The sequence below is a fragment of the Microplitis demolitor genome, chromosome 3, assembly GCF_026212275.2.
Source record: "Microplitis demolitor isolate Queensland-Clemson2020A chromosome 3, iyMicDemo2.1a, whole genome shotgun sequence".
Classification (NCBI taxonomy): Eukaryota; Metazoa; Arthropoda; class Insecta; order Hymenoptera; family Braconidae; genus Microplitis; species Microplitis demolitor.
In genome coordinates, this window is record NC_068547.1 from 16,493,754 (window position 1) to 16,517,180 (window position 23,427).

Here is a 23,427-nt window from a genome sequence, read left to right on the forward strand (position 1 = left end):
TTTTTATTTTTCAAATAGCGTAGAATTTTGATCTATAAAATTATAAATAGATATCTAACTTTAATAATTTCGCTTAAGTTGTTTGTTTGCCTGTATTAGTCAAACAACGTTTATGACGTTTGAGTTAATGACTTTGAAAAACAAATTGTTTTTTTAATTGATTTTACAAAAAATTGATGTTTAAAAATCGTTTTCAAAAAAAAGAATCGATTTTTTTTAATTATTCGAAAGGCCTTCAATCGATTTAAAAAAATCGACAATCGAAGCGAAAACATTGATTGTTCGATTAATCGATTTCGATTGCGCATCACTAGTTCACTTCTTTAACAAAAGACTGCGCTTCAAATTAACAAAAACATATGACGAAATAACAAGTGCGGAATATTTACCAATTTATTACATTACTAAACTTTAATAAATAGGTATAATCTTAATTTTTAATATTATTATATAAAATATTGCATTTTATATCGCAAAATATATTTTTTCATATTTATAATCGGTATGTATTTAATTATCTGTTTATATTTTAATTTCTTATCAATTATCAGTTAACATACTTGCAAATGATATGTTATTTTAAAAATATTATTTCCCCTGATTAAAAAAAATGATTTGGAATAATTCAAAACAATTTGAATCGACTAATTATATCGACTAATATATAGATATAAACTTAAAATAGAGTAATTAATTTGATTTTAATACTTGCTATTTACTACTCTAACTTTTATTGATAAATCCATTGATGATACTGAAGTTAAGTGACATCTAATATTTTTTTTATTTTTTTCGAAAGCGATAAATTATGAAAAAAAAAAAAAAAAAAATATTTTAATAAATTGCAGCTACAGCTTTTTTTAAATTCTTTATATATGATCCTGAAGTTAACAGACAATTAAAAATTCTCGGATTTTTTTTTTTTTTTCAATAAATTAATTAAAAAAAATAAAATAAAAATATGCACATGTAAAAAATTTAAAACACTACAAGTGCAATTTCCTAAAATTTTTTTTTTTAATAATTCATTGGTTTGAAAATATTCCAAAAATTATTAGACGTCGGCTAGTTTCAGTATCATTTTTTTTTTTTTTTTTTTTTTTTTATAATTGATTTATTGGAAAAAAAAATCAGCAAAGCTGTTCAGAATTTTGTCGATTTGAATCGAGAAATTTGAAAAGTTACAAATAATTCAAAAACTTTCGGATAATCATAAAGTTGACGAATAATTCAAAAAATTTCCAGTTATGCGATTTTATCGAAGTGTTCGATTTGAACTCGATTCGCACCGCACACTCCTAATGTATAATTATATATGGATTTATAAATATTCATATATAGGCTTATATATAATTAGATGTGATCAAACCTAACAAATAAAAGTCCATAGCATTGCCGTCAATCCCTTTGATTATTGACACTTATTAATAATAAACAAATACAATGTTGACATTAAATTTATTGATAAATTAATATAAATATAAATAATTACAGACACAAAATGGGTGTATGGCAAATGGAAGTAGGAAAAATGGCGATTTACATCGCATTTCCCGTAGTATTATTCCACTGGTTCAATGCACCAGGTACATTTTCTGATCAGCTTGAACAATTTCGCGCTGAAAAGGCTCGAAATCTTGATTTTAAAGGTAAAGAACTTTACGAAGCACTTGTTGAAGAAACTAATAGAAAACAAAGCATGTTGAAGTTCAAAGAATAAGACATTAACGCAACTATTTACAAAAACTTCTACATACTCCAATAGTAATTATTATAATTACATTACATTTATCAGTTTAATTAATTTATATTATAAAAAAATAACTTTAGACTTAAAATGTAAATAAAATTAGACATTTATTGAATACTTAATTTATCAATTTATTTAATTTATATGTAAAGATATTTACAATAGCTTATTTAAAAATATAAAATATTAACAATATAATTAATATGATTAAAAAAATTTATCTATTGAGTTTTTGAATGATTTTTTTTTATATTTAATGATACTAAAATTCCAATACTTGCAATAACAGCAGCCAAGAAGTTGGCGCTGTTGGTACCCCAAGTATCTTCAAAAATTCCAGCGAGAACTGGAGTAATTAAACGCGCGAAATTTGAAACACTATTGGATGTACCAGCAACTGAACCTGTTTGTGAAGACGGACATTTACGCATCAACATGTCTGTTAATATTATGCGCATAAACATGTGACTTGTTTTTAAAACTACTGTCCATAAAAGAAATACACTTAAGCTAGTTGCAAAATAAATTCCTAAGTATCCAATCGCCATTAATATAAAACCATGAGTATTACGTTTTTTATAATCAACATCTGTTTTGTATAATTTATCATTAATGTTTGCGACGAACAAACCAGTGATAACACCAACGAAACTTTGAAAAGCTATTGTGTAGCCAGATATTTTTGGTGTTATGCCAAAACGTTCTTGTATTTTTATATTATAATTTGAGTGATAAACGCCGGCTGACACATCGAGAATGAACTTTAATGTAAAAACTTGACCAAACAAGCGCCAATTAACTTCCGCGAGGCTGCGGATTGCTTCGGAAATTTCTTCTCGCAATGATTTAGATTTTTTTTTGCGTTCATCTTTGTACTGCTTAGACGCTGCATTTTCATTCTGTACATCATCTAAGTATAAGTATCCAATTACTGAAATAAATTAGAGTTTATGAAATTCAATATGAAAAATATCAATGCAAATATTTCTAGCTGTTTTGAAAGGTAACAATTGATCCACTATTTATATATTTGTGGTATAAAATAAGGGGCCCAGTTTCTGACCTTTTTAGAGTGCCGGTTCAAGTTATACTATAATAATTAATGTAAGATTTAATCTAATGAGAAAAATAATAATTCTATCGACTAGTTTATGATTTGTCAAATAAATTCATGCGCGTAAAATAATTATTTGACTTGAATTAATAAGTTAAATTAACATTTTAAGAATATACATTCAGAGACTCACCCTGATTAAGAAAAATGATTTGCTCCATGTTAAGTGTATATCTATATATTCGTCGATTTAAATTGTTTTGAATTATTCCAAATAATATTTTTAAATTAAAGCAATTTCTGACCCTCACAGGGGCCTAGTTTCTGACCCTCAAATTACACAAACCATGATTAGGTTGTGAAGTACTTACTAAGTTTCAATAAACTAAAATTATTATTAAGATAAATAAATTAAATATTTATTATAACAAGAACATAGTTTTTCAATATTTAAAATATAAATAATTAAGATCACTTTGGCTAGCGCCCTTTAATATATTTTATAAATGAATTAAAATAAATTTTAATCAAATATTGATCTATTCATCCATTTTTAGTTAAATTTTTTCACTTAGATGATAATTAGTGCACAGATTCAATCGTCGTACCTCCTAACGTAATCTGTTTAAACTCTACTCAAAAAATGGCTTCCTCAGTCATTTATGGCTAAAATTTTTTTTTTTATTCAGTTAATATTTTCTATGTTTTTTAAAGTGCCATTAATTAAACTCGGAATAAATTACAATAAATTAGAAAAAAATTGATTTTCTTTTTAAAGTTACAGTTTTTTGAGTAAGTAAGAAAAAAGTTGAAAAGGTCAGAAACTGGGTTTTTTACTTTATGCAGAGTCAGTTTAAGACAGAGTTCGTTGAAAAATCTTATTGAAATCATTGGATAAACAAAGCCCTATGGCTCAAGTCGCTAACGTCCATAGTTTCCGAGTTATAAGAGTTTTAATAATTTAAAAAATAAAATATTAAAAAAAAAAATGACAATTTCTATTTTATTTTTCAAATCATAAAAATTCCTATAACTCGGAAACTATGGACGTTAGCGACTTGAGCCATAGGGCTTTTTTTGAAGAGAATAAAATTTCCTATAAAATTCACATTCACATTTTTTGTGTGCATTCATTGGTTTACGTTCTGCAAGCCAATAAAGGTCAATTTGATACGAAAAGTGACTTTCTCAGCGGACATCAGTGAAACAGCTAGAATTACAGCTAAGTTACTGTGGGCACTTTTGAAGAACACCAAATGCCCTATAATTTGCGACCAAAACCGCGTCGATATCATAAAACGCAGCTGAGTATTAGAGAGTTAAAAAAAAAGTAATTTAATTTACGTGTATTTCAAATAGGAAATCTTGTAAATCAAATGGAAAGTACTTAGGATTGGAATTAAGAGCTCAAATTTGGTAGGAATTTTTGTTTTAACATAAAAAACAATATTTTGCTTGATAAGCAACAAAAAAAAATACTTTCGCCGGAAACGAAGCACCCTAATGTCTACTTACAACATCTCTATTCAAGGGAAATGCTTATAACTCTACTCATTTACTTCTTTACTCAGCCTCAATTCTACTCAAATATTTTTGAACTCAGCTTCAACTAGACTCACGTATTTTAACCCATTGATAAAATAGCAATTTTTTTTTTAGTAGAGTTGTGGCTAAGTTAAAAAATATTTGAGTAGAGTTTTAACTATTTCCCTTGAATAGAGATGTTAGAAGCAGACACGTAACACTGCCTATTTTTCTGTTGCTCGAAATGATGTTATTTAGTATCTATATTGATTGATATATTATTATTTACAAACGTAAATATAAAAATGTTTAATGCTTAATGACAATAACAAACGTTTATTAAGTCAAAAATTATCAACGGATGCATCAATTGTCAAGAATATTGTATTTTTAAATTTATTCAGGCGCAATATCTTGAAAATAAGGCAGTTGATATGCTACAACATGATTATTCGTCATACTAAATTGTTATTTTAATTTTTTTAAACAAATATTGTTATGTATTCTCTAATTACTCAGTAGATTAAAGAATTTTTAATTAATTCGAAAAAATGTCTTATCGTAAAAAACTTTACCAAAGATTCTAAAGATTTTTTATGGAACTCAATATAAAATTTTCTAGAAAATTCTATAAAAAATATAATACAAACCACTATTTAATATTAACAGAAAACCAGTACAGCAAGCGACGTAACTAAATCCTTTATCTAGTTCAGACAAATGACCGCCAATTGCTGGACCAAGAGTAAAACTTACTCCTGCTATTGATTTTAAATGTCCAAATAATAAAGACTGATTATCTATCGGTATTTGATCAGTAACTATTGTCCGAATTAATACTTGTCCATGTTTAAAAATACCTATTCAAAAGAATAAAAGTATAAAATTACCCAACTCGAAATAATTAGATGAAATATTAATTAATGTTACCGATAGTAGCCCTCAATAATAAAATAATATAAAAGGAATTGATGAACCCAATTAGTGGATAGCAGCAACCAACAATTAAATAAGTTATTACGAACAGTTTTTGCCTGCCGATTTTATCACTCCAGCTGCCCTAAAGAATTTTATGTAATAAGTTTACAATAATTATTAAATATCAAGGTAATTATTAACAGGGTGGCCACAAAGGAATGATTTCAAAATTCCCTGATATTTTCCGGTTTCCCAGTAAAGTTTTTCACATTTTTCCCTGATTCAGAAATTTCATTCTTATCATTAAGATATTCAAAGTTTTTAATACGTTTTCATTGTCAATAATTAAATTTGATGATTAAGTCATGCGAGAAACCAAAAAAAAGTCAATAAAATTAAAAGTCAATGATAATTATCGAAAAAAATTTATTGAAGCCCGTAGACCCACAGTAAAAAAGGATTCGTCAAAATCAACACATATCGTCTGTAAAACGAACGTTTTACACTTATTTATATGTTATTTTAACATGTGAGTGTTAAAAAAAGTTACATACGTATACGTTAAAAGTAAAAATTTTCCAAGAATTCTTTTGTGATGGTCGAGATTATTTTTAACGTATTTTGTGTGTTGATTTGACAGCAACATATAGTCTTTCTTTCGAATAAAGTGACATTTTTGTGTGGTAAAAAATCAATCGATTGCGACAGATCAAACAAGATAAATATTGTGTATTAAATTGACACACATAAGTGTTAAAAATTCAACACTCAGAATTTTAACACGCTTGTTTTTACACTTTGACGATTCGTTTTTTACTTTGCCGTTTTTAAGGCGGACAAAAATTTTGAAAATGTTTTTTTCGATGGTTTTATTAACATTACTCTAAGGTCGCACATAATAAAAAAAATTTGAAAACCAGATAAAAAAAACTAGACACTTAAATCTACAATTTGTCTTTTTTGTTTTTGTTGTACGACCATTTTCCTTCGAGTTACACCCTACTGAAAACCACTTAAAAATTTGTAATTTATATCCCTTAATTTTTGTGACTAGTGTATTATTGAAATTTTTAAAATTTTTAACTGTCGCAATTAAATTCTTGGATACTTTTTGAAATTCCCTGACATTGCTATGATGTTTTCCGGTTTGTGGCAATCCTGTATTAATATATCATTTATATTTACAATTATCGGACCGCTTAATAGTTGAGTGGAAGCATAAATCGAAGTCATCATTCCTATCATAAAGTACGAAGCACCCAGTGATTTTAAATGAGCCGCCATTGATGGTAATATCAAACTGACTGCAAATAAATCCTGTAAAAATTATGTTTATTATTTATTTACCATCCATTGACATATATATTCATATATTTTATTTTAAATGTTTAAATTACTTACTAAAAATGCCGCCAAATAAATCCATTTTATTTTAGGGCTCATTGTGTACAGAATAAATTACAATAAAAATAATTTAATACGAAGACATGTTAAATAATTACGTGTAGTCAAAAACGTGCGCACGTTTCTGTTACGAATACAACTGAAGTAAAATCTCAGCATTTTGATATTTGTATCGTCATTCTAACAGCTGGTTGCTCAATTAATATTAAGATAGTAATAATAATAATTGTAAGTGGCTTCGTATCAAGTGAGTTTTGTTATCAATGACATAACGACAAGTTCATAAAAATCCCGGTAGATTACACTAGTGACACAATTACTGGGATTTTTTTGATTAAAAAAATTAAAATGACAGTGATAGTAGTTGGAAAAAAATTTATTATCAATGACTTTGTAAAGGCTCGATTGGTAAACAAAAAAAATAATAACAATTGCAATATTTAAATGACAAATTTGTATTCAGTAAAAATAGCAGATATTAAAAAAATCTACTGATACACTTGCGATTTTCAATTAATTGAAAATAATAATTATTTATGTATGATATAAATATGCATTTTGAAGAGTGGTATCATTTTTTCTTGGGATCTTTCAATCCAGCACCGGCGTTAAATTTAAACAGTATAATATCACCGTCGTCAACGACATAATGTCTACCCTGTTGCCTGTACTTTCCTGCTGCCTGTAACGATAAACGATAGTTATATATTTTATCTCCGTATAATATCATGTAAATATTATATTTTGTTTTTTTTTTTTTTTATAATAGAGTACCTTGACTGCAGCTTCAGAACCTTCATTTTTGAAATCTTCAAACTTCATAACTTCAGCCATGATAAAACCTTTTTCGAAGTCGGTATGGATTCTGCCGGCTGCTTGAGGCGCTTTTGTTCCTTTCTGTTAATCAATAAATTATTAAAATTAAAAAAACTTTTTTTTTGTAAGGGCATTCTCAGACAGTGCCCCTTATTTTTTAAAAATATGCAATGACTTTCAATTGTCATAACCGTGTTAAAATTTTATTAATCAATTAAAATAAAAATTGAAGCATTAATTGAAGAAAGGACAACGTAGTCGTAATTTTGTTGAGATATAGAATTTTAAAAAAATTACTTACAGTTATTATCAATTAGAAGATAATACAAATTTGGTTAATAAATTTTAGCCTACAAAACTTGAAAATTCGAATTATAAAATTGACATGAAGATTTTACTGAAATTCATTCAACAAATTTGGTTTAACTCCCAATTGATGTCAACTCTAAATAATTTTTTTTTTTAATCTACATCTCAGCGAAATTGCTTTTTATCAATCAATGCTTTAATTTTCTTTTAATTGATTGAGAAAATTTTGATACACTTATGGCAATTAAAAGTCATTGAAAATTTTTAAAAAGTGGGTACTGTCTGTGAATGGCCTTAATATTTCATGAATAATTTTAACTTTTGAAAAATGCATTGTAAAAAATTTGCGAAGTGAACGTGGATTCAATCTGGAGTGAATTCGGATTTAAATGAAATCCGTAATCACTTCGAATTCACTCCAATTTTTTTACAGTGTGTAGACGGTAACAGTACATAAATAATTAAGCTAACTAAATTTAAAAAAATTGAAAATATAATAATAATAGTAAGAATTAACATTATTATTATTGATAAATAAAAAAAAATATATATAGTACCTGAATTGACCAAGCTTTAACTTCATCATGACCAGCAGTAAAGAAGTACTGCAATTGCAAGGCTTTGTAACCCTGAACAATTATTTTTTCAAGTGCGCTGTAAAAATTAAAAGTCAGCAATCGTTTTTTCATCGAGGATGTTTTCAAAATATTAAATATCTACTAGTAAATATAAATAAAATAAAAATGTTAAAAGAAAGACCAGTTTCTCATCAGGTTAAATTTTTATTACAGTTCGCTTAGAGTAAAAGTACCAAAATTAAAAATGAAGATCAGTGGTGACGACATAAAAAATTTTATTCTAAGGCTGTTTAACTGGTAAAAGTCTATTGTAAAAGAACTGAGCAATAGTTTAAAAAGCGAACTGCGCGACCGTGAAGTATGATTGTCTGGACTAAACATCCTTTAATGACAGGGTATACACCCTACGGAGAAAGATAGTGAGAGTGAAAGGGAGCGAAAAGTAACAAAAAATAAATATCTTAAGAGAGAGAAAGAGAGTAATTGAATGCGGACCTTTAGACTTCGGGACTTCAGAGAATACACATAAAACGAACGACTTAATACTGCACAATTTTATCATTCTGACTAGACGTTTTTGAATCGCGCGGGGAATTAGTAGTATTTGAGGGTGAATGGGCAACCCAGTGATCTTGCGGTCTCTAAAATAAAATCATTTCAGTCTTATGATTACTAGTTATTGTTGTCTTAGTCATAGAATAACTTTTAAGGTCATCAGTAGGCATCTGAACTAAAAAATGATATTTATTCTTTTAGTTTTATTTTATTCCAAGACTTAAATCGAACCGTCATTGGTATCAATTTCCGTATTTTGTTTAATAAAATTTAAAATGTAAAACAAAAAACAAATAATAATAGATGACGAATATAGAAATTTAGGTTGTTAATTTGTTAAACTACTTCTTCGAATCAATTTTATAATTATTTTTAAACTTAAACTGTAATAGTATTTTGACCCATATTTTCAATCGAAATGGTCAGTTACGTTGAGAATTCGATCGACCATTTACTCATGAAAGAGATAATAATAATGGTAACAGAAAAAAAAAATTATACAAGACTTGAAAAAAGGAAAGGGGAATAAGTAAAACAAGTCGTTGTACATTACAACCCTCTAGCTATAGATGACCCAATGTGGATGATTCAGAGACGGTATTAAACTTATTATTATAGCTTTCATCGCGAACCACCCGAGGTTTTTATGCAATTTAACAAGAATTTGAATAACACGACGTTAAAAAATATAATGCTTCTTCTTGGCGAGTGAGTTAAAGATGCCGGTTTTATAGATTCTCAACGAGAGGGATATATAAGTCTAGACATCATCTGAGAACAAGAGTATAGGGGAACCCTTCCATTATTCAACTAAGCCGACAGTGTATGTACGACGAAGACGGTGCTCACTTAGAAGAAACTTTGCTTGAAAAATTTCGTGGGAACCCATATATATATGTGTTTCTATCTATTATAATTTATGGAAGAAAAATAATTTTACTGAGCATTTTGCGGCCATCAAACTTTTAAATTGTCTTGTTAATTTTTTATTTTTTACGCTTGCGTTTAAGTACTTTTAATGACTCACCTCGTAACTTTTGATTCTTCAAAGTACTTTGCGCGTTCAGCGTCGTCCATGTCGATTACTTTGTTCTCAAAAACACCGCTGAAAGGTATCAATGTTGCACCAGGATCATTTTTGTCTACCCATTCTTTTATTTTTATAAGCCTGTTTAAATATAATATTAATAATAATTAATTATTATTTGCGTTTATTATAATACAAAAATATCAATTTATCATTGTAAAAATATAAATAATTTTTTATAAGTTATTAATATAATAATTTCATAAGAGTACAAAATAACTGATATAAATCGTTTAAATGCTTAAAAATTTTATCCGCCACTAAATAGCAATAATTAGATCATATAAAGCCAGTATTTGAAGTTATCATAAATATTTTTCTACAAATTTGAAATTAAAAAGAAAAAAGATTCAACTAAAATACGTGATTGCTCACCTGAAAATAATTTATATGAATAAAACCGGAAATATGATATATTAAATATAAAACTATTAAATGACATAAAAGACCGTAACGATAACGTCATATCGAAATGTCACAATAGTATTATTATTTTTAAAAATAATCAGCTTTCAAAATACGTAATGAACAAAAAAAATTCACTGTTATAGCAACACTGATTCTGTTCTCTTATTGTTATCATTATATCAAAATAATAATAATAATAATAATAATAATAATAATAATAATAATAATAATAATAATAATAATAATATTTGCATGATGGAACAACGGCTTTACTGATCTGCTTAATTGACATCATTTAATTGATATCGTTAATGACAATTAACATCATCAGTTCTGTATCTATATAATTAATTATAACTCGAAATTAAGACTTTAGTTAAATAATCTAACGGTTAATAAAATTCATGTAATAATTGTTAAAGTATTATTATAATTGACATCAAAAAAATTATACAAGTTCTAATTAGCAAATTGTCTAACTTAACATTTTTTATTAGGTGATTCTGTGCAATTTTCAGATAATAATAGTCATAAAAATTTGTATTTGAGTAACCTAGATAAAAATATTATACATATACTAGATATGAAATTAATTTTTAGATGAAAAAAAAAAAATTTTTTTAAACTACTTTTTTTTCGCATAAATGGAGGATTTTCTGAAATGAAGTCAGACAATTTGCTAATTAGAATGTCGATATTTTTTATACTCATTTTTATATTATAATTAAATAAATTTTAATTGTAATTAATTACATAGATATGAGTCTGATGATGTTAATTACCATTAACGAAACGTTACTCGCAAAAATAATAAAATGATGTCAATTAAGCAGATCAGTAAAGTCGTTGTTTCTTCATTTAAATAATATAAAAGTTGGATCATTTTAATAAATTCAACAAAAAAAAAAAAAATTATTATTATTATTATTATATTGAGTAGACTCGTTTGAGTTTGAAATTTTACAACAAACGAGCGTGATATCAGTAGAGTGTACAGTATACAATATTATATGTACAGCTGGATAGTGTGAAACATGAATGCATGAAGAACGAAAGCACGACATATTTTTCTGTTTCGTTGGAAACCAATAACGCCAGTATTCTATGTAAAATACGACGCGAGCGTTTAAAATTGTTCCGTGAATGCATTTACAACAGTGTACTCACGCGGTTTCGGCTTACAAAGCTTTCATGACGGCAAAACGCATTTATATATGTATATAAATACTAATAGGGCAGTAAAAATATTAAATAAACCTCTGTGCGTTGCATATCGATTGCACAGAGACAACATATAAAATTTTATACACGAAAAAAAAGTAAATAGAAAAAGTATATCATATATATATATATTTTTTTTTACAAACCATTTATTTTTCTTGCGAATGTAATCCTTTTCCGAGAGATTCACTAAGTAAATTACTGGCTTGGAAGTCAAGAACAAATATTTATTGAGCACATCGATCTGAAATATTTGTTAATAAGGCAATTATGTAATTTTCGTAATAACTGAAATTAATATTTTTGTTAATTTAAAAATACATACATCGTTAACACTCCAATCAGCAAATCTGACTTGGTTTTTTTCCTCTACCAAAACTGTTTTAACTTTTAAAAGTGTATCCTATAATAAATAAATAATTATTATAATTTAATTTTATTAGTGCATTTAAATGCGAATTTATTTAAATAGTTTGGTAGTTAAAAAAAATAATAAATTGATCTCGATCGATTTTACAATTCAAGTTACATTAGCTATTATGATAATAAACTCTCGTATATATTCGTACATATATTGAGCTTATTGTCGACATGCAATTCTTCACAGTTGAGTAAGTGTCATTATCTTTATAAAGTACCGATTTAACTGAGCGTGCAAGACTGTGAGGTAGGGCAAGTTAAAAAAGCGTTAACTATCTTCAAGTACCATACATTTATATATAAATTTAAAAAAAAGTTTTGTCGAAAACTTTGATATAAATTACTAATGCAAGGTGAAAAACGTATATTCTTAAAGTTGATTGGTATGGACGCAGCACTTAGATTTTTATTTACTCGTTCCGAAAAGCGATGAATGCTACCCTTGAGCTCTTAATCCCGTAAAAAGTTATTTCGCGCGCCTTAATATCTGCAATCGATTAAGGAACTTGTTGTTTGAGAGGAAATTCGGAAACAATATACTTAGTATTTATTTGAATTTTTTTCCCCTTTTTTCATTTATTTAAGATACGATTGGATATTTTATTCGTGATATACCGACATTACATTTGAATTGGACTTTAAGACTAAAACTCTGTATTTTTTTTTTTTTTTTTAAGTCGTTTTAGAATATAATTATTTTGTTTGGTATTCAGTTTTAAAAAAAATAGAGATCTAAAAGCTAAAATAATAAACCTGTTATTAATAAATTAAATTTAAATTTTACACTGTAAAAATTGGAAGTGATTTCGGAGTGATCTGATTTTTATTTCAATCTGCATTCACTCTAATTCGAAGTTTTAATATTAAAATAAACACTTTTTAGAAGTGAATCTTACTCCAGACCGGATTTTCAGTATTAAATTAAACTCCCCTTCGGAGGGAGTTTAATAAATAAGCAATTATCCAATTCGCATCCACTTTGAATTAATTTTGCGTTCACTCTGCTAATTTTTTACAGTGTAATAAAAAAAAAGTAAAATTTGTAAATAAATCATACGATATATTTAGGTAATGAACAAATAAATTTAACATAAGCAATACATTGGATACAACGAAATTAACTTCCCCTATCAAAAAAATCCATATGGAAATCCAATCTAGATTCCTATATGGGTTGCCACATGGTGTTTTCGGATGGATTCCTATATAGTTTCCCATAGGAATATCAGTCTGTTCGAATTCTATAGAAATTACTTATACAGAAACCCAGATTCCCATATGAATTTCCTACAAAGAAATCTATATATTTAAGTTAGGAAATGGGAATCCAGGTACCCAGTTTCCTATGTGGATTTCCCATATGAAAATTTAGATACTTATGGGTTCCTATATAGATTCGTACATAAATTCATATACTTTTTTATATGAATTCCTATGGGTTTCCATGCGATTCCACATAGATTTTTTTGATAGGGTCATCAACATAAGTTACTAAATTAGAGAATTGTAACGGACATAGGGGAGAGGGTAGGGCAGAGTGGGCCCCTTAAGGAAAATAATTATAATATCGTTAATTTTTTATCGCGTTTACTTATTTTTAGACCCTTGATACTTATTCTCACTTCATTATGCTGCGTCGATTAAAATTGAAAAATCGAAAATTAGGGGCAGAGTAGGCCCCCCTCAAAAATTAGGTAAAAAATTTAATTTTTTTATTTTTCGTCAAGTTATGACCTCTGTAATGTTTTTATCATATTCTAGGCAAATATGTGATATGTGGGGCAAAATGGACCACTCGGAAAAAAAATTGTAACGAAAACATAATTTTTTCCTAAATTTTCTGTCAAGTTATGACCTCTATAATGCTTTTATTATATTTTAAGTCAACATGTAATATGTGGGGCAAAATCGACCACTCAAAAAAAAAATTGTAACGAAAAAATTTTTTATTTTATTATTTTCCGTTTTCATTTTTTTTTTCGAGTGGTCCATTTCACCCCACATATTACATATTGGCCTTAAATATGATAAAAACATTATTGAGGTCATAACTTGACGAAAAATAAATAAATTTTTTTTTTTTATAATTTTTTGGGAAGGAGGCTATCGTGCCCCAGAAAAGAAAATTTTTTTTCGATTTTTTGCAAAATTTCGACTGATTCTTTTGAAATAGACGGAAAATAAACGAATTTGATAGTAGAAAGCCACAAAAAGAACAAATCGGCTTAAGGGGGCCGTCGTGTCTCAGGCTCCCTTATCTTTAACTTTCTTGATAAATTATATTTAATGAACAGTTTTGGTGGTCTATTTTATCCCTCATTATATAAGAAATTTCAATAAGCTTATTATCCGTCCAAATTTATTGACGTATAGAAAATTTTGAGGGGCTCACTGTGCCCCCATATTTTTTGAAGTTTTTAAAATTTTAAGGGGCCCACTCTGCCCCCAGGGGCTCACTTTGCCCCACCCTCCCCTAATATTATATATGAATAAAATTCAGTAAACTTACGTATTCAGGCTTAAGTTTCTTGTCATTACCACGTACGACTAATTTTTCTAATTTTTCGAGATGACCATTCAGCATTTCGACGTCTTTGAGCCGTAACTCTTCGCAAATAATCTCTAGATCTCTTACTGGGTTTACTTCACCCTCAATATGGGTCACATCATCGTCTTCGAAAGCTCCTAAATTAATAATTTTAATAAACAAACAAACAATCGGAAATGAAATTATGGATATTTATGAATTTCTGATTGTTAAAGGAATTGAGTTTCTTGGTAGCATTTATTTATTTGAATGTGGTGTAATAAAAATAAAGTAATAGCTTTAATGAGTTATAAAATAACGTAATGAATATTTACAATAGACAAAAAATAAAAGATAAAAAAATTTACAAATGGATACAAATAACGGAGTCGAGGAGAAAACATCACGCACAAGAGACTCGATCGTGTAACCACGACAATTAGGCGTCTAAGTGACACGCAACCGTTATTGACTCTCTAATTCAATTACTCGACACGTTTTCCGTTGTCGTATTTATACTTTTTTTTTTACCCAGTATAATTCCGCGAGTAGACACTAATAACCCGTTATTTCAATAAGCAAATATATTTCCTTGTGATGTGCATTAAAGTTCATGAATGTACAGTACGGTAATACACGTAATACAAGTCGAGGGGTGAATATGTCGCGTCTAAACGTCGACGACCCTTGTGCATTGTCGACGAGGACGATCGTGCACAAAGTTTTCACATGAGAATTGTAAAGAGACAATCTTGTTATTTATGAAAACGATCAATATCGACTGTGTATGACAAATTGCAGTCTACGTTAATAATTATATGCTGTAATTGTAATATAATTGAATAATTACTACTTTACATTTTATTTCCGTAAAAAAAAAAAATATTAATTTAAAAAAAAAAAAAATTTTATTCAATTTAAACGATATTTTACGTAATTTAAAATATAATTACCAGGGATTGTATTAACTATTGATAGTCTGAAAAATATTTTCTAATTTTTTAATTATGAATAATTGAAAAATTTATTAACCCATGAAATTTTAGTTCACGCAAAGCATATATTATTACCGACTCAGAATTATTTTACTAAAAAAAAAAAAAAAAGTGGCCGCAGATTTTTTCCTGAATTTTAAAAATTATTTTGTACACTGTAAAAAATTTTCGGAGTGAACGCGGATTAGATTTGAAGTGACTGCGGTGCAAATGATTGCTGGACTCTGAATCGGAGTAAATGCAGATTTAAATAAAATCCAGTTCACTCCGAAATCACTTCGCTGAAAAGACAAATTCTCTATTCACTCCGTAAGCGAAGTGATTTTTTCTGAAACTCTGAAACTTCGATTTACGGAGTGAATTCAGAATTGAATAAAATCCAGACCACTCGGAAATGATGCCGCTGAAAAAACCAACTCCGTATGCAGAGTAATTTTTTTTTTTAAACTCCGAAACTTCGAGTGAATTTGGGTTTAAATAAAATTCGTAATCACTCCGACTTCACTCCCGATTTTTACAGTGTAGAAATTTACATAAAATTGTAATTTTGAAAAATATTTCATAATTTTTTATGAACCAAATTTTTGAAAATTCTGAATCAATTTGTTCCTTTTATTTCTCAAAAATTAGTAACTTTTTTTAAATTTATAGTTTTTCAAGTTCATCAAAAATTCAATTAAATTCATCAGAATCTCGATATTTAACCAACCATCGATTTTAAAAAATAAAATGTAATAATATACAATTGACTTAAGTGAAAATATGAAAAACAAAAAATATTTTTATACAATTTCTATCCAAGATATTTTTGGTTTTATTTCTATTGAAAATTGAAAAATAATCATTTTAAATAAAAAAAAAATAACTTACTGCATAAATGATAAATTGCATCGCAAGCATTAATATGAGAAAGAAATGCATTTCCTAAACCCTGTCCTTCAGCCGCACCTTTGACGAGCCCAGCAATATCGACGACATTTAAAAATGCCGGAACTTTGCTGCAAAAATTCCCACAGAAAAAAGTAAATTAATTAATTAATATAACACAGAAATAAAAAAAAATAATAATTATTTGACAAAGTACACAATGGGTTCAATTAATTTTCATAGTCATTAAATTTTAATGTCATCACATAAACTCATACCAGGGGTTACTTTTGAATTACGGATCAAAGGGCTGAGTTCACGTGTGGCCTAGATTAAGGGTGTTGTAAAATAAGAGAGAGTAAATGTAATGTTTAAATGCAATAAGAGAGATAAAGTGACTGGGAAATTTGCAATGACAATGCATTTAAATGCTAATGCCAACCTCATTAAACAATTAGTCTTTGAAGACTGGCTTTAGTATTGTACCTAGTAGTAGTGATATTGCATAGCAGTGGGATGATGGGTGCTGATTAGTCAGCTTTTATTACGCGCTGTTGGATTCTACAACACGTGGCTTTAAACTTAAATAACTGAGGATCGGGCGTTTAAAGTAAACTCTAAACTATCATATACATTTTGTCCTTTGATCTTTATTTTTATTCTTCAAAATAAATTTAAATATTTATAGTTTCTAGTATTTTATTTACTGACGTGATGTCTGATGTCGAATTTGAAATACCGTTTAAATGAAAATAAAAAATTATTTACGTTCAAATATTTAAATATGTCATTAAGAAATTTTTGAATGTCACAATGTCTTATGCATGACAATCTCTTGTGTTCGAACAGAATCCGGAGCGCTGTACATATATAGTAAAATTTATGTACTACTAAAGCTCTGTTTGGTGTGTCAGTATATGTATATATATTTTGAAAAGGAAATTCGGCGTAATTTACATTGCAGATCACGTTTTGTGAAAACGTGACCCTCACTCCCTTTGCTGTATCTCTACTGGGCTGGATAAAAGCAGTCGCTGCAAAGACGTATGGAAATTACGACAGTTATTCCGAATCGTTTCCTCTACAAAGTCTTTAACATACATATGCTACATATATTTATTTTATCGATTGATGAATTTATATTTTTTCTGTTAATATTTAAACTGTAAAAATTTTATTTATTTTTTTAAAGTTTAAGTTGCAATTTCTAAAGGATGACAAATCTTAAAATTTTTCAAACCCAGTGTGATAATTTTGTACACAGAAAAAAATGAACTTTAAAAATTAGTGTTTGAAATTATAACCCGAAACCTGAGTGTCAATATAGAGAGTTTTAACATTCCAAACAATAAATTTTATAATACGTCTCATAGATTTTTTATACTGTGAAAAATTTGCAGAATGAACGCGGAGTAAATCCGGAGTGAATACGGATCGGATGACTATTTATTTAATCCCCTCGGAGGGAAATTTACTCCAAACACTCAGAAATAATAAAAACTAATATCTAGTTATGGAAAAATTTCTAGCATTAATTCGATAGCAGTAAATATTATCTAGATGATCGTATAAATCCTCTAAATTGTAATATTCACCATATTTATAATAATTGTTACAATCATGTATGTTAACTAGAGTTAATTATTATGATTATTCTAAATAGTTACACGGAGAAAAATATTGGCTCAAAATCTACCAATTTTTATTGTGCTGTCGACCAAACTTGAAACAGGAAGGGAAGAATCCAAAAGATTATTTTGCTCTTATGAAAAATTATTATGCCGCATCCCAACTATTATAATGTATGGAATTAATTGTTATTAAATATTATCGATAAGTGTCTCGCGCGTAGTAAGTATTATGATAAAGCATAATAATTTTTCGTATGAGCATAACAATTTTTTGGATGCTTCCCTTCCTGTTTCAAGTTTGGTCGACAGTATAATAAAAATTGGTAGGTTTTAAGCCAACAATTTTCTCCGTGTATATTTATAATCCAGATGGTAACAGTTACCATCAGAAATTATAATTGTTACCATCCTAATAGTAACTATTACGAAATATATTGTAGAAGTTATCCAATAATTATTAATTCTAATAAAAAAAATTATAACACTAATTTTTTTTGCATTAAAAAACGTTCTAATCATTCTAGATGATTGGAATTACAAACTTAGCATAATAAACACAATTATTTAATTTTCTGAATGAAGGGGAGTTTATTTTATCAATAAAACTCCGAATTGGAGTAAATGCGGATTTAGATACAATCTAGACCACTTTGAAATCACTCTTCTGAAAAGAAAAACTCCTTATTTACTTCGTATGCCGAGTAATCTCTTTTTAAAAACTCTGAAACGTCGAGTGACGGAGTAAATTTGGATTCAAAGAAAATCCGTTATCGCTCCGAATTAACTTCCGATTTTTTACACTAAGTATCAATTACGATAGTATTTACGAAGCACTTTATCATTATACTACTACACTGATAAAAATGTTGACTTGATTCAAGAGCGAAAATTTTGAACCAAGAATTCCATTTTGAAGAAAATGATTTTCTTGAGTCAAGAGAAAAAATTCTTGAACCAAGAGAAATTTACTTGACGCAAGAAAATCATTTTCTTCAAAATGGAATTCTTGGTTCAAGATTTTTCCTCTCGAATCAAGTTAACTTTTTTATCAGTGTAGTCGTTTCTTAATTTATATAGTTCATTTTTTTTCGTGCAACAACAATTTATATCATTAATTATTTATTTCATTATAATTATTCTATAAAATTACATATTAAAACTTACCTAACTGGTTTGAAATACTCGCATAAGTAATCGAACCTTGAATCTGGAACTGGTACGCGACGTGCTCGAAAAAAATATAAAAAGTTAGAACAAGTAATTCTAAGTGTTATTTTTACCAAAGTAATAAATTTGGATTTGATACTTATTTTCATTAGGGTCAATTGTACAAAACGGAAAATTTTCAGCAGCAGCTTGACTCTTCGTCAGGACATTAAAAAACGTCGATTTCCCAACATTGGGAATCCCAACAATTCCGATCTTGAGATTCGTACCCACTCGTCCGATGAGCGGCTTCCGTTCGGGCTCCTCAACTTTCTTGGGGGGCATTCTGCGCACATTCGTCAATTATAATGCTGAGTTTATTATAGATCAGAGTTGCTATATATTATAGGGTGTTTCAGACACTATTAGAAAATACAAGATGGTTGCAAGGAACCTACGAATCAGTCCTACAAGCATTTAGACAGTACTCTATTTATCTAGGAATTCAAAACTAAAAATACGAAAATTATTGATAATTACAGCATTATAAGTATACATATATAGAAGAAAGGCAGCTCTGCATTGAAATCGTCTACTTATATCCTACTGTGTTAGTGTAAATGAATAGATGCGCCTTAGCTCTTATATGCGCCGTCACTTTATTATTACCGCCGCTTCTGCTGCCACTTGATACAATCGTTTCCGCGATCATTTTACGATTTTAAACTAATCGCCTAAGGCTTTATTTCTACCGTAACTTTTTTTTATTGTTTCAACTTCAACTTCATCTTATAGACTTACAGCATTCGCGTAAAGAACTAAAATTACCTCTTTACTTTTATCTCTATTATGCATCTTTATAATTTTTTCCAATTAAAATTTTTTTTTTTAATGACTAATGGGCTAAAAATATTTTTAAAATTCATTAAATGAAAATCATGACTCGCTTTTAATTAAATTTTCAATCAAAATTCTAAGTTACAGTTTCTTACTTACAAAAAGATAGATATAAATTAATATTTTAATTTAGTTTACTATGTATTAGGGTGCTTCGTTTCCGGCGAAAGTATTTTTTTTGTTGCTCATCAAGCAAAATATTGTTTTTTATGCTAAAACAAAAATTCCTGCCAAGTTTGAGCTCTTAATTCCAATCCTAAGTACTTTTCATTTGATTTCAAAGATTCTCTATTTAAAATACACGTAAATTAAATTACTTTTTTTGTAACTCTCTAATACTCAGCTGCGTTTTATGCTATCGGCGCGGTTTTGGTCGCAAATTGTAGGGCATTTGGTGTTCTTCAAAAGTGCCCACAGTAACTTATCTGTAATTCCAGCTGTTTCACTGATGTCCGCTGAGAAAGTCACTTTTCGTATCAAATTGACCTTTATTGGCTTGCAGAACGTAAACTAATGAATGCACACAAAAAATGTGAATGTGAATTTTATAGGGAATTTCATTCCCTTCAAAAAAAAGCCCTATGGCTCAAGTCGCTAACGTTCATAGTTTCCGAGTTATAGGAATTTTAATGATTTGAAAAATAAAATAGAAATTGTCATTTTTTTTTTATATTTTATTTTTTGAATTATGAAACCTCCTATAACTCTGAAACTATGGACGTTAGCGACTTGAGCCATAGGGCTTTTTTTTTGAAGGGAATGAAATTCCCTATAAAATTCACATTCACATTTTTTGTGTGCATTCATTGGTTTACGTTCTGCAAGCCAATAAAGGTCAATTTGATACGAAAAGTGACTTTCTCAGCGGACATCAGTGAAACAGCTGGAATTACAGATAAGTTACTTTGGGCACTTTTGAAGAACACCAAATGCACTACAATTTGCGACCAAAACCGCGTTGATATCATAAAACGCAGCTGAGCATTAGAAAATTAAAAAAAAGTAATTTAATTTACGTGTATTTAAAATGGGAAATCTTGGAAATCAAATGGAAAGTACATAGGATCGAAATTAAGAGCTCAAACTTGGCAGGAATTTTTGTTTTAGCATAAAGAACAAAATTTTTCTTGATGAGCAACAAAAAAAAATACTTTCGCCGGAAACGAAGCACCTTACTATGTATATATATTAATACATATGTATTTATATATATTCGCATTTACGCTCCTGGTTTGCGCGGCTGAAAATGAAAATGATCGCGGTCTCTGGCACGCCCCGAATCCACCCTCCCATAATCTTTAAAAGACACTGGTACCGACTACGACTTAAGAGTATTCCTTTTTTTTTCATCATCATCATCATGTTCGTCCTTTTCATATATATGTATATGGATAGATATAAGTATATGTGAAATGCCTAGAGGGTATATGAAAAAGTAAAGTTGACTGAATGCGTGGTTTTGCTTGAATATGCGCTCGCGGTGACTAATTATATTAATGCGTACGGCATCGAAGATAGCAGTGTTTACCACAAGATTACCGTTGGTATCTCTGGGGACCGCGGAGAGCAAAAGCTTGGATCTTCTCTTGGTTATATCAAACGATAAAACCGTGCAGAAAGAAGTGGAGGTTGGTTAGGTTGGCTGGTCGAGGAGAATACATAAGACTGGTGATGTTGCGGCCGCGGGCGCTGCCGCGCGAAGTATTAAATATTAAAGTAACCAGAGAAAAGGATGGCGGATCTGAAGAGCCACTGAAGAGTACACCGCCGCGATAGTATAAGAGCGTACAATAAGGATATAACTAAATAATAATAAAAATGTGAATAAGAATAAGATGACGATGAAGAAGGTTACATGGGGGAGGAATATGCCGGGCAGAGGCTTGATCACTGGGCACCGCGACCACGAATCACCGGCATCACGCCGAGAATCCGCAACTGAGCCTCAGGCCGCCAATCCGCCACCGTCTCTTGTGATTCACCGGCTTCTTCTCTCCCCACAAATCTTAAATTTTCTCTTTCTTCTCTCTATTTACCTCTTTATCGTCTTTTATTATCCTTTAAACATTCATCGGCTATTTTATATTTTATGATTCTTTATATTTTATATCTGACCACAAAATTTATCTTTATTTTTCCTTTATTTCATAATAGAATTTTTTAACTTTTAATTTTTATCGATAATTTATTTTCTTATTTTTTAGATTAAATAAATTGACTTTTTACAGATGATCCTGAAGTTAGCAGACAGTCTACAATTTTTGCATTTTTTTTTTTCTAAAATTAAATTTAAAAAAGAAAAAATAATAAAAATATGCACATGTAGAGGATTAAAAAAAACTACAGGTGAAATTTTTTGAAATATTTTTTTTTTTATAATTTATCGTTTTTCAAAAATCCAAAAATTATTAGACGTCACGTAATTTCAGTATCATTTTTTATACTTATACAGATAAATATTTCACGTAAATTTTTAACTAAAAAAAAAAAACAATTTTTTTTTTAAATTTTGAAAAAATTATTTTTAATAAAAATTTCTTGTTTATATTCAAATATTTAGTCATGAAAATTTCAAATAATTTAAATTCGCGGGCACTTGACAGTAGCGCCCACTGACGGCGAGTTTTAAAAACTAAATCTCTCTGCATTCACCCAGTATTAAATTAAAAAACATAACCTGATGTTGCAAATAAAAATTAAAAAGCCTGACAAAAAAAAACAACAAATGCACTTTACTACTTCTCAAAAATAATTGAAATATTAAAAGAATATCCTTATAAATAAAATACTAAAATTTTATTTTACAAATAATAAATACAATTTTAAAATTATAAACTGATTTATAATTTATCTTTTACTTTAAATAGTTAAGTCATCTAAATTAACAAAGTAATTTTAAGTAGTTTATTATAAAAAATACCTGATTTTTAAATCCAATCAATACCGGCGTATGTAAGTATAAATATTAAATGTTTGGCACAACGTGTGTGCTATTTCGACAGTGCAAGTACACACGGCACGAGAAAATATGACGTCAGATATAAGGTTATTTTTAATTTTTTTTTTTTACAGGATCCAGTTTTATCTACAGATATTAAAAAAGAATTGCACTTAAAAAGGTAAATGATAAAACAGATAAATATGATTTAAAAGAAAAGTTTTCATTTATTCAATAATTTTTGTTTTCAATCTACATATTTTTTTATTTATTTATTTATTAATAAGGTAAAAGCACCAATTATTGACAGGGGTTCAATTATTGACAACATATCTTATTTTAAAACATACTTAATTACCTACTATATTAACAATGATCGTAA

General features: G+C 28.3%; 2 protein-coding genes across 2 annotated transcripts; both read right to left on the reverse strand.

Moving 5' to 3' along the window:
* Positions 1–1,724: 1,724 nt before the first annotated feature.
* Positions 1,725–6,931, reverse strand: LOC103571977 (major facilitator superfamily domain-containing protein 9). Its single transcript, XM_008550346.3, has 5 exons — positions 6,648–6,931; positions 6,432–6,563; positions 5,259–5,388; positions 4,979–5,188; positions 1,725–2,681 (listed from the first exon to the last, which is right to left on the reverse strand). Exons 1-5 carry the CDS (start codon positions 6,687–6,689, stop codon positions 1,972–1,974), a joined length of 1,224 nt encoding a protein of 407 aa, XP_008548568.1. The 5' UTR covers positions 6,690–6,931; the 3' UTR covers positions 1,725–1,971.
* Positions 6,932–7,089: 158 nt separating this feature from the next.
* Positions 7,090–23,129, reverse strand: LOC103572358 (obg-like ATPase 1). Its single transcript, XM_014441220.2, has 11 exons — positions 23,028–23,129; positions 19,375–19,556; positions 19,229–19,289; positions 16,437–16,564; positions 14,554–14,729; positions 11,950–12,027; positions 11,771–11,868; positions 9,936–10,076; positions 8,333–8,429; positions 7,425–7,547; positions 7,090–7,332 (listed from the first exon to the last, which is right to left on the reverse strand). Exons 2-11 carry the CDS (start codon positions 19,553–19,555, stop codon positions 7,222–7,224), a joined length of 1,194 nt encoding a protein of 397 aa, XP_014296706.1. The 5' UTR covers position 19,556; positions 23,028–23,129; the 3' UTR covers positions 7,090–7,221.
* Between the last annotated feature and the right edge of the window lie 298 nt (positions 23,130–23,427).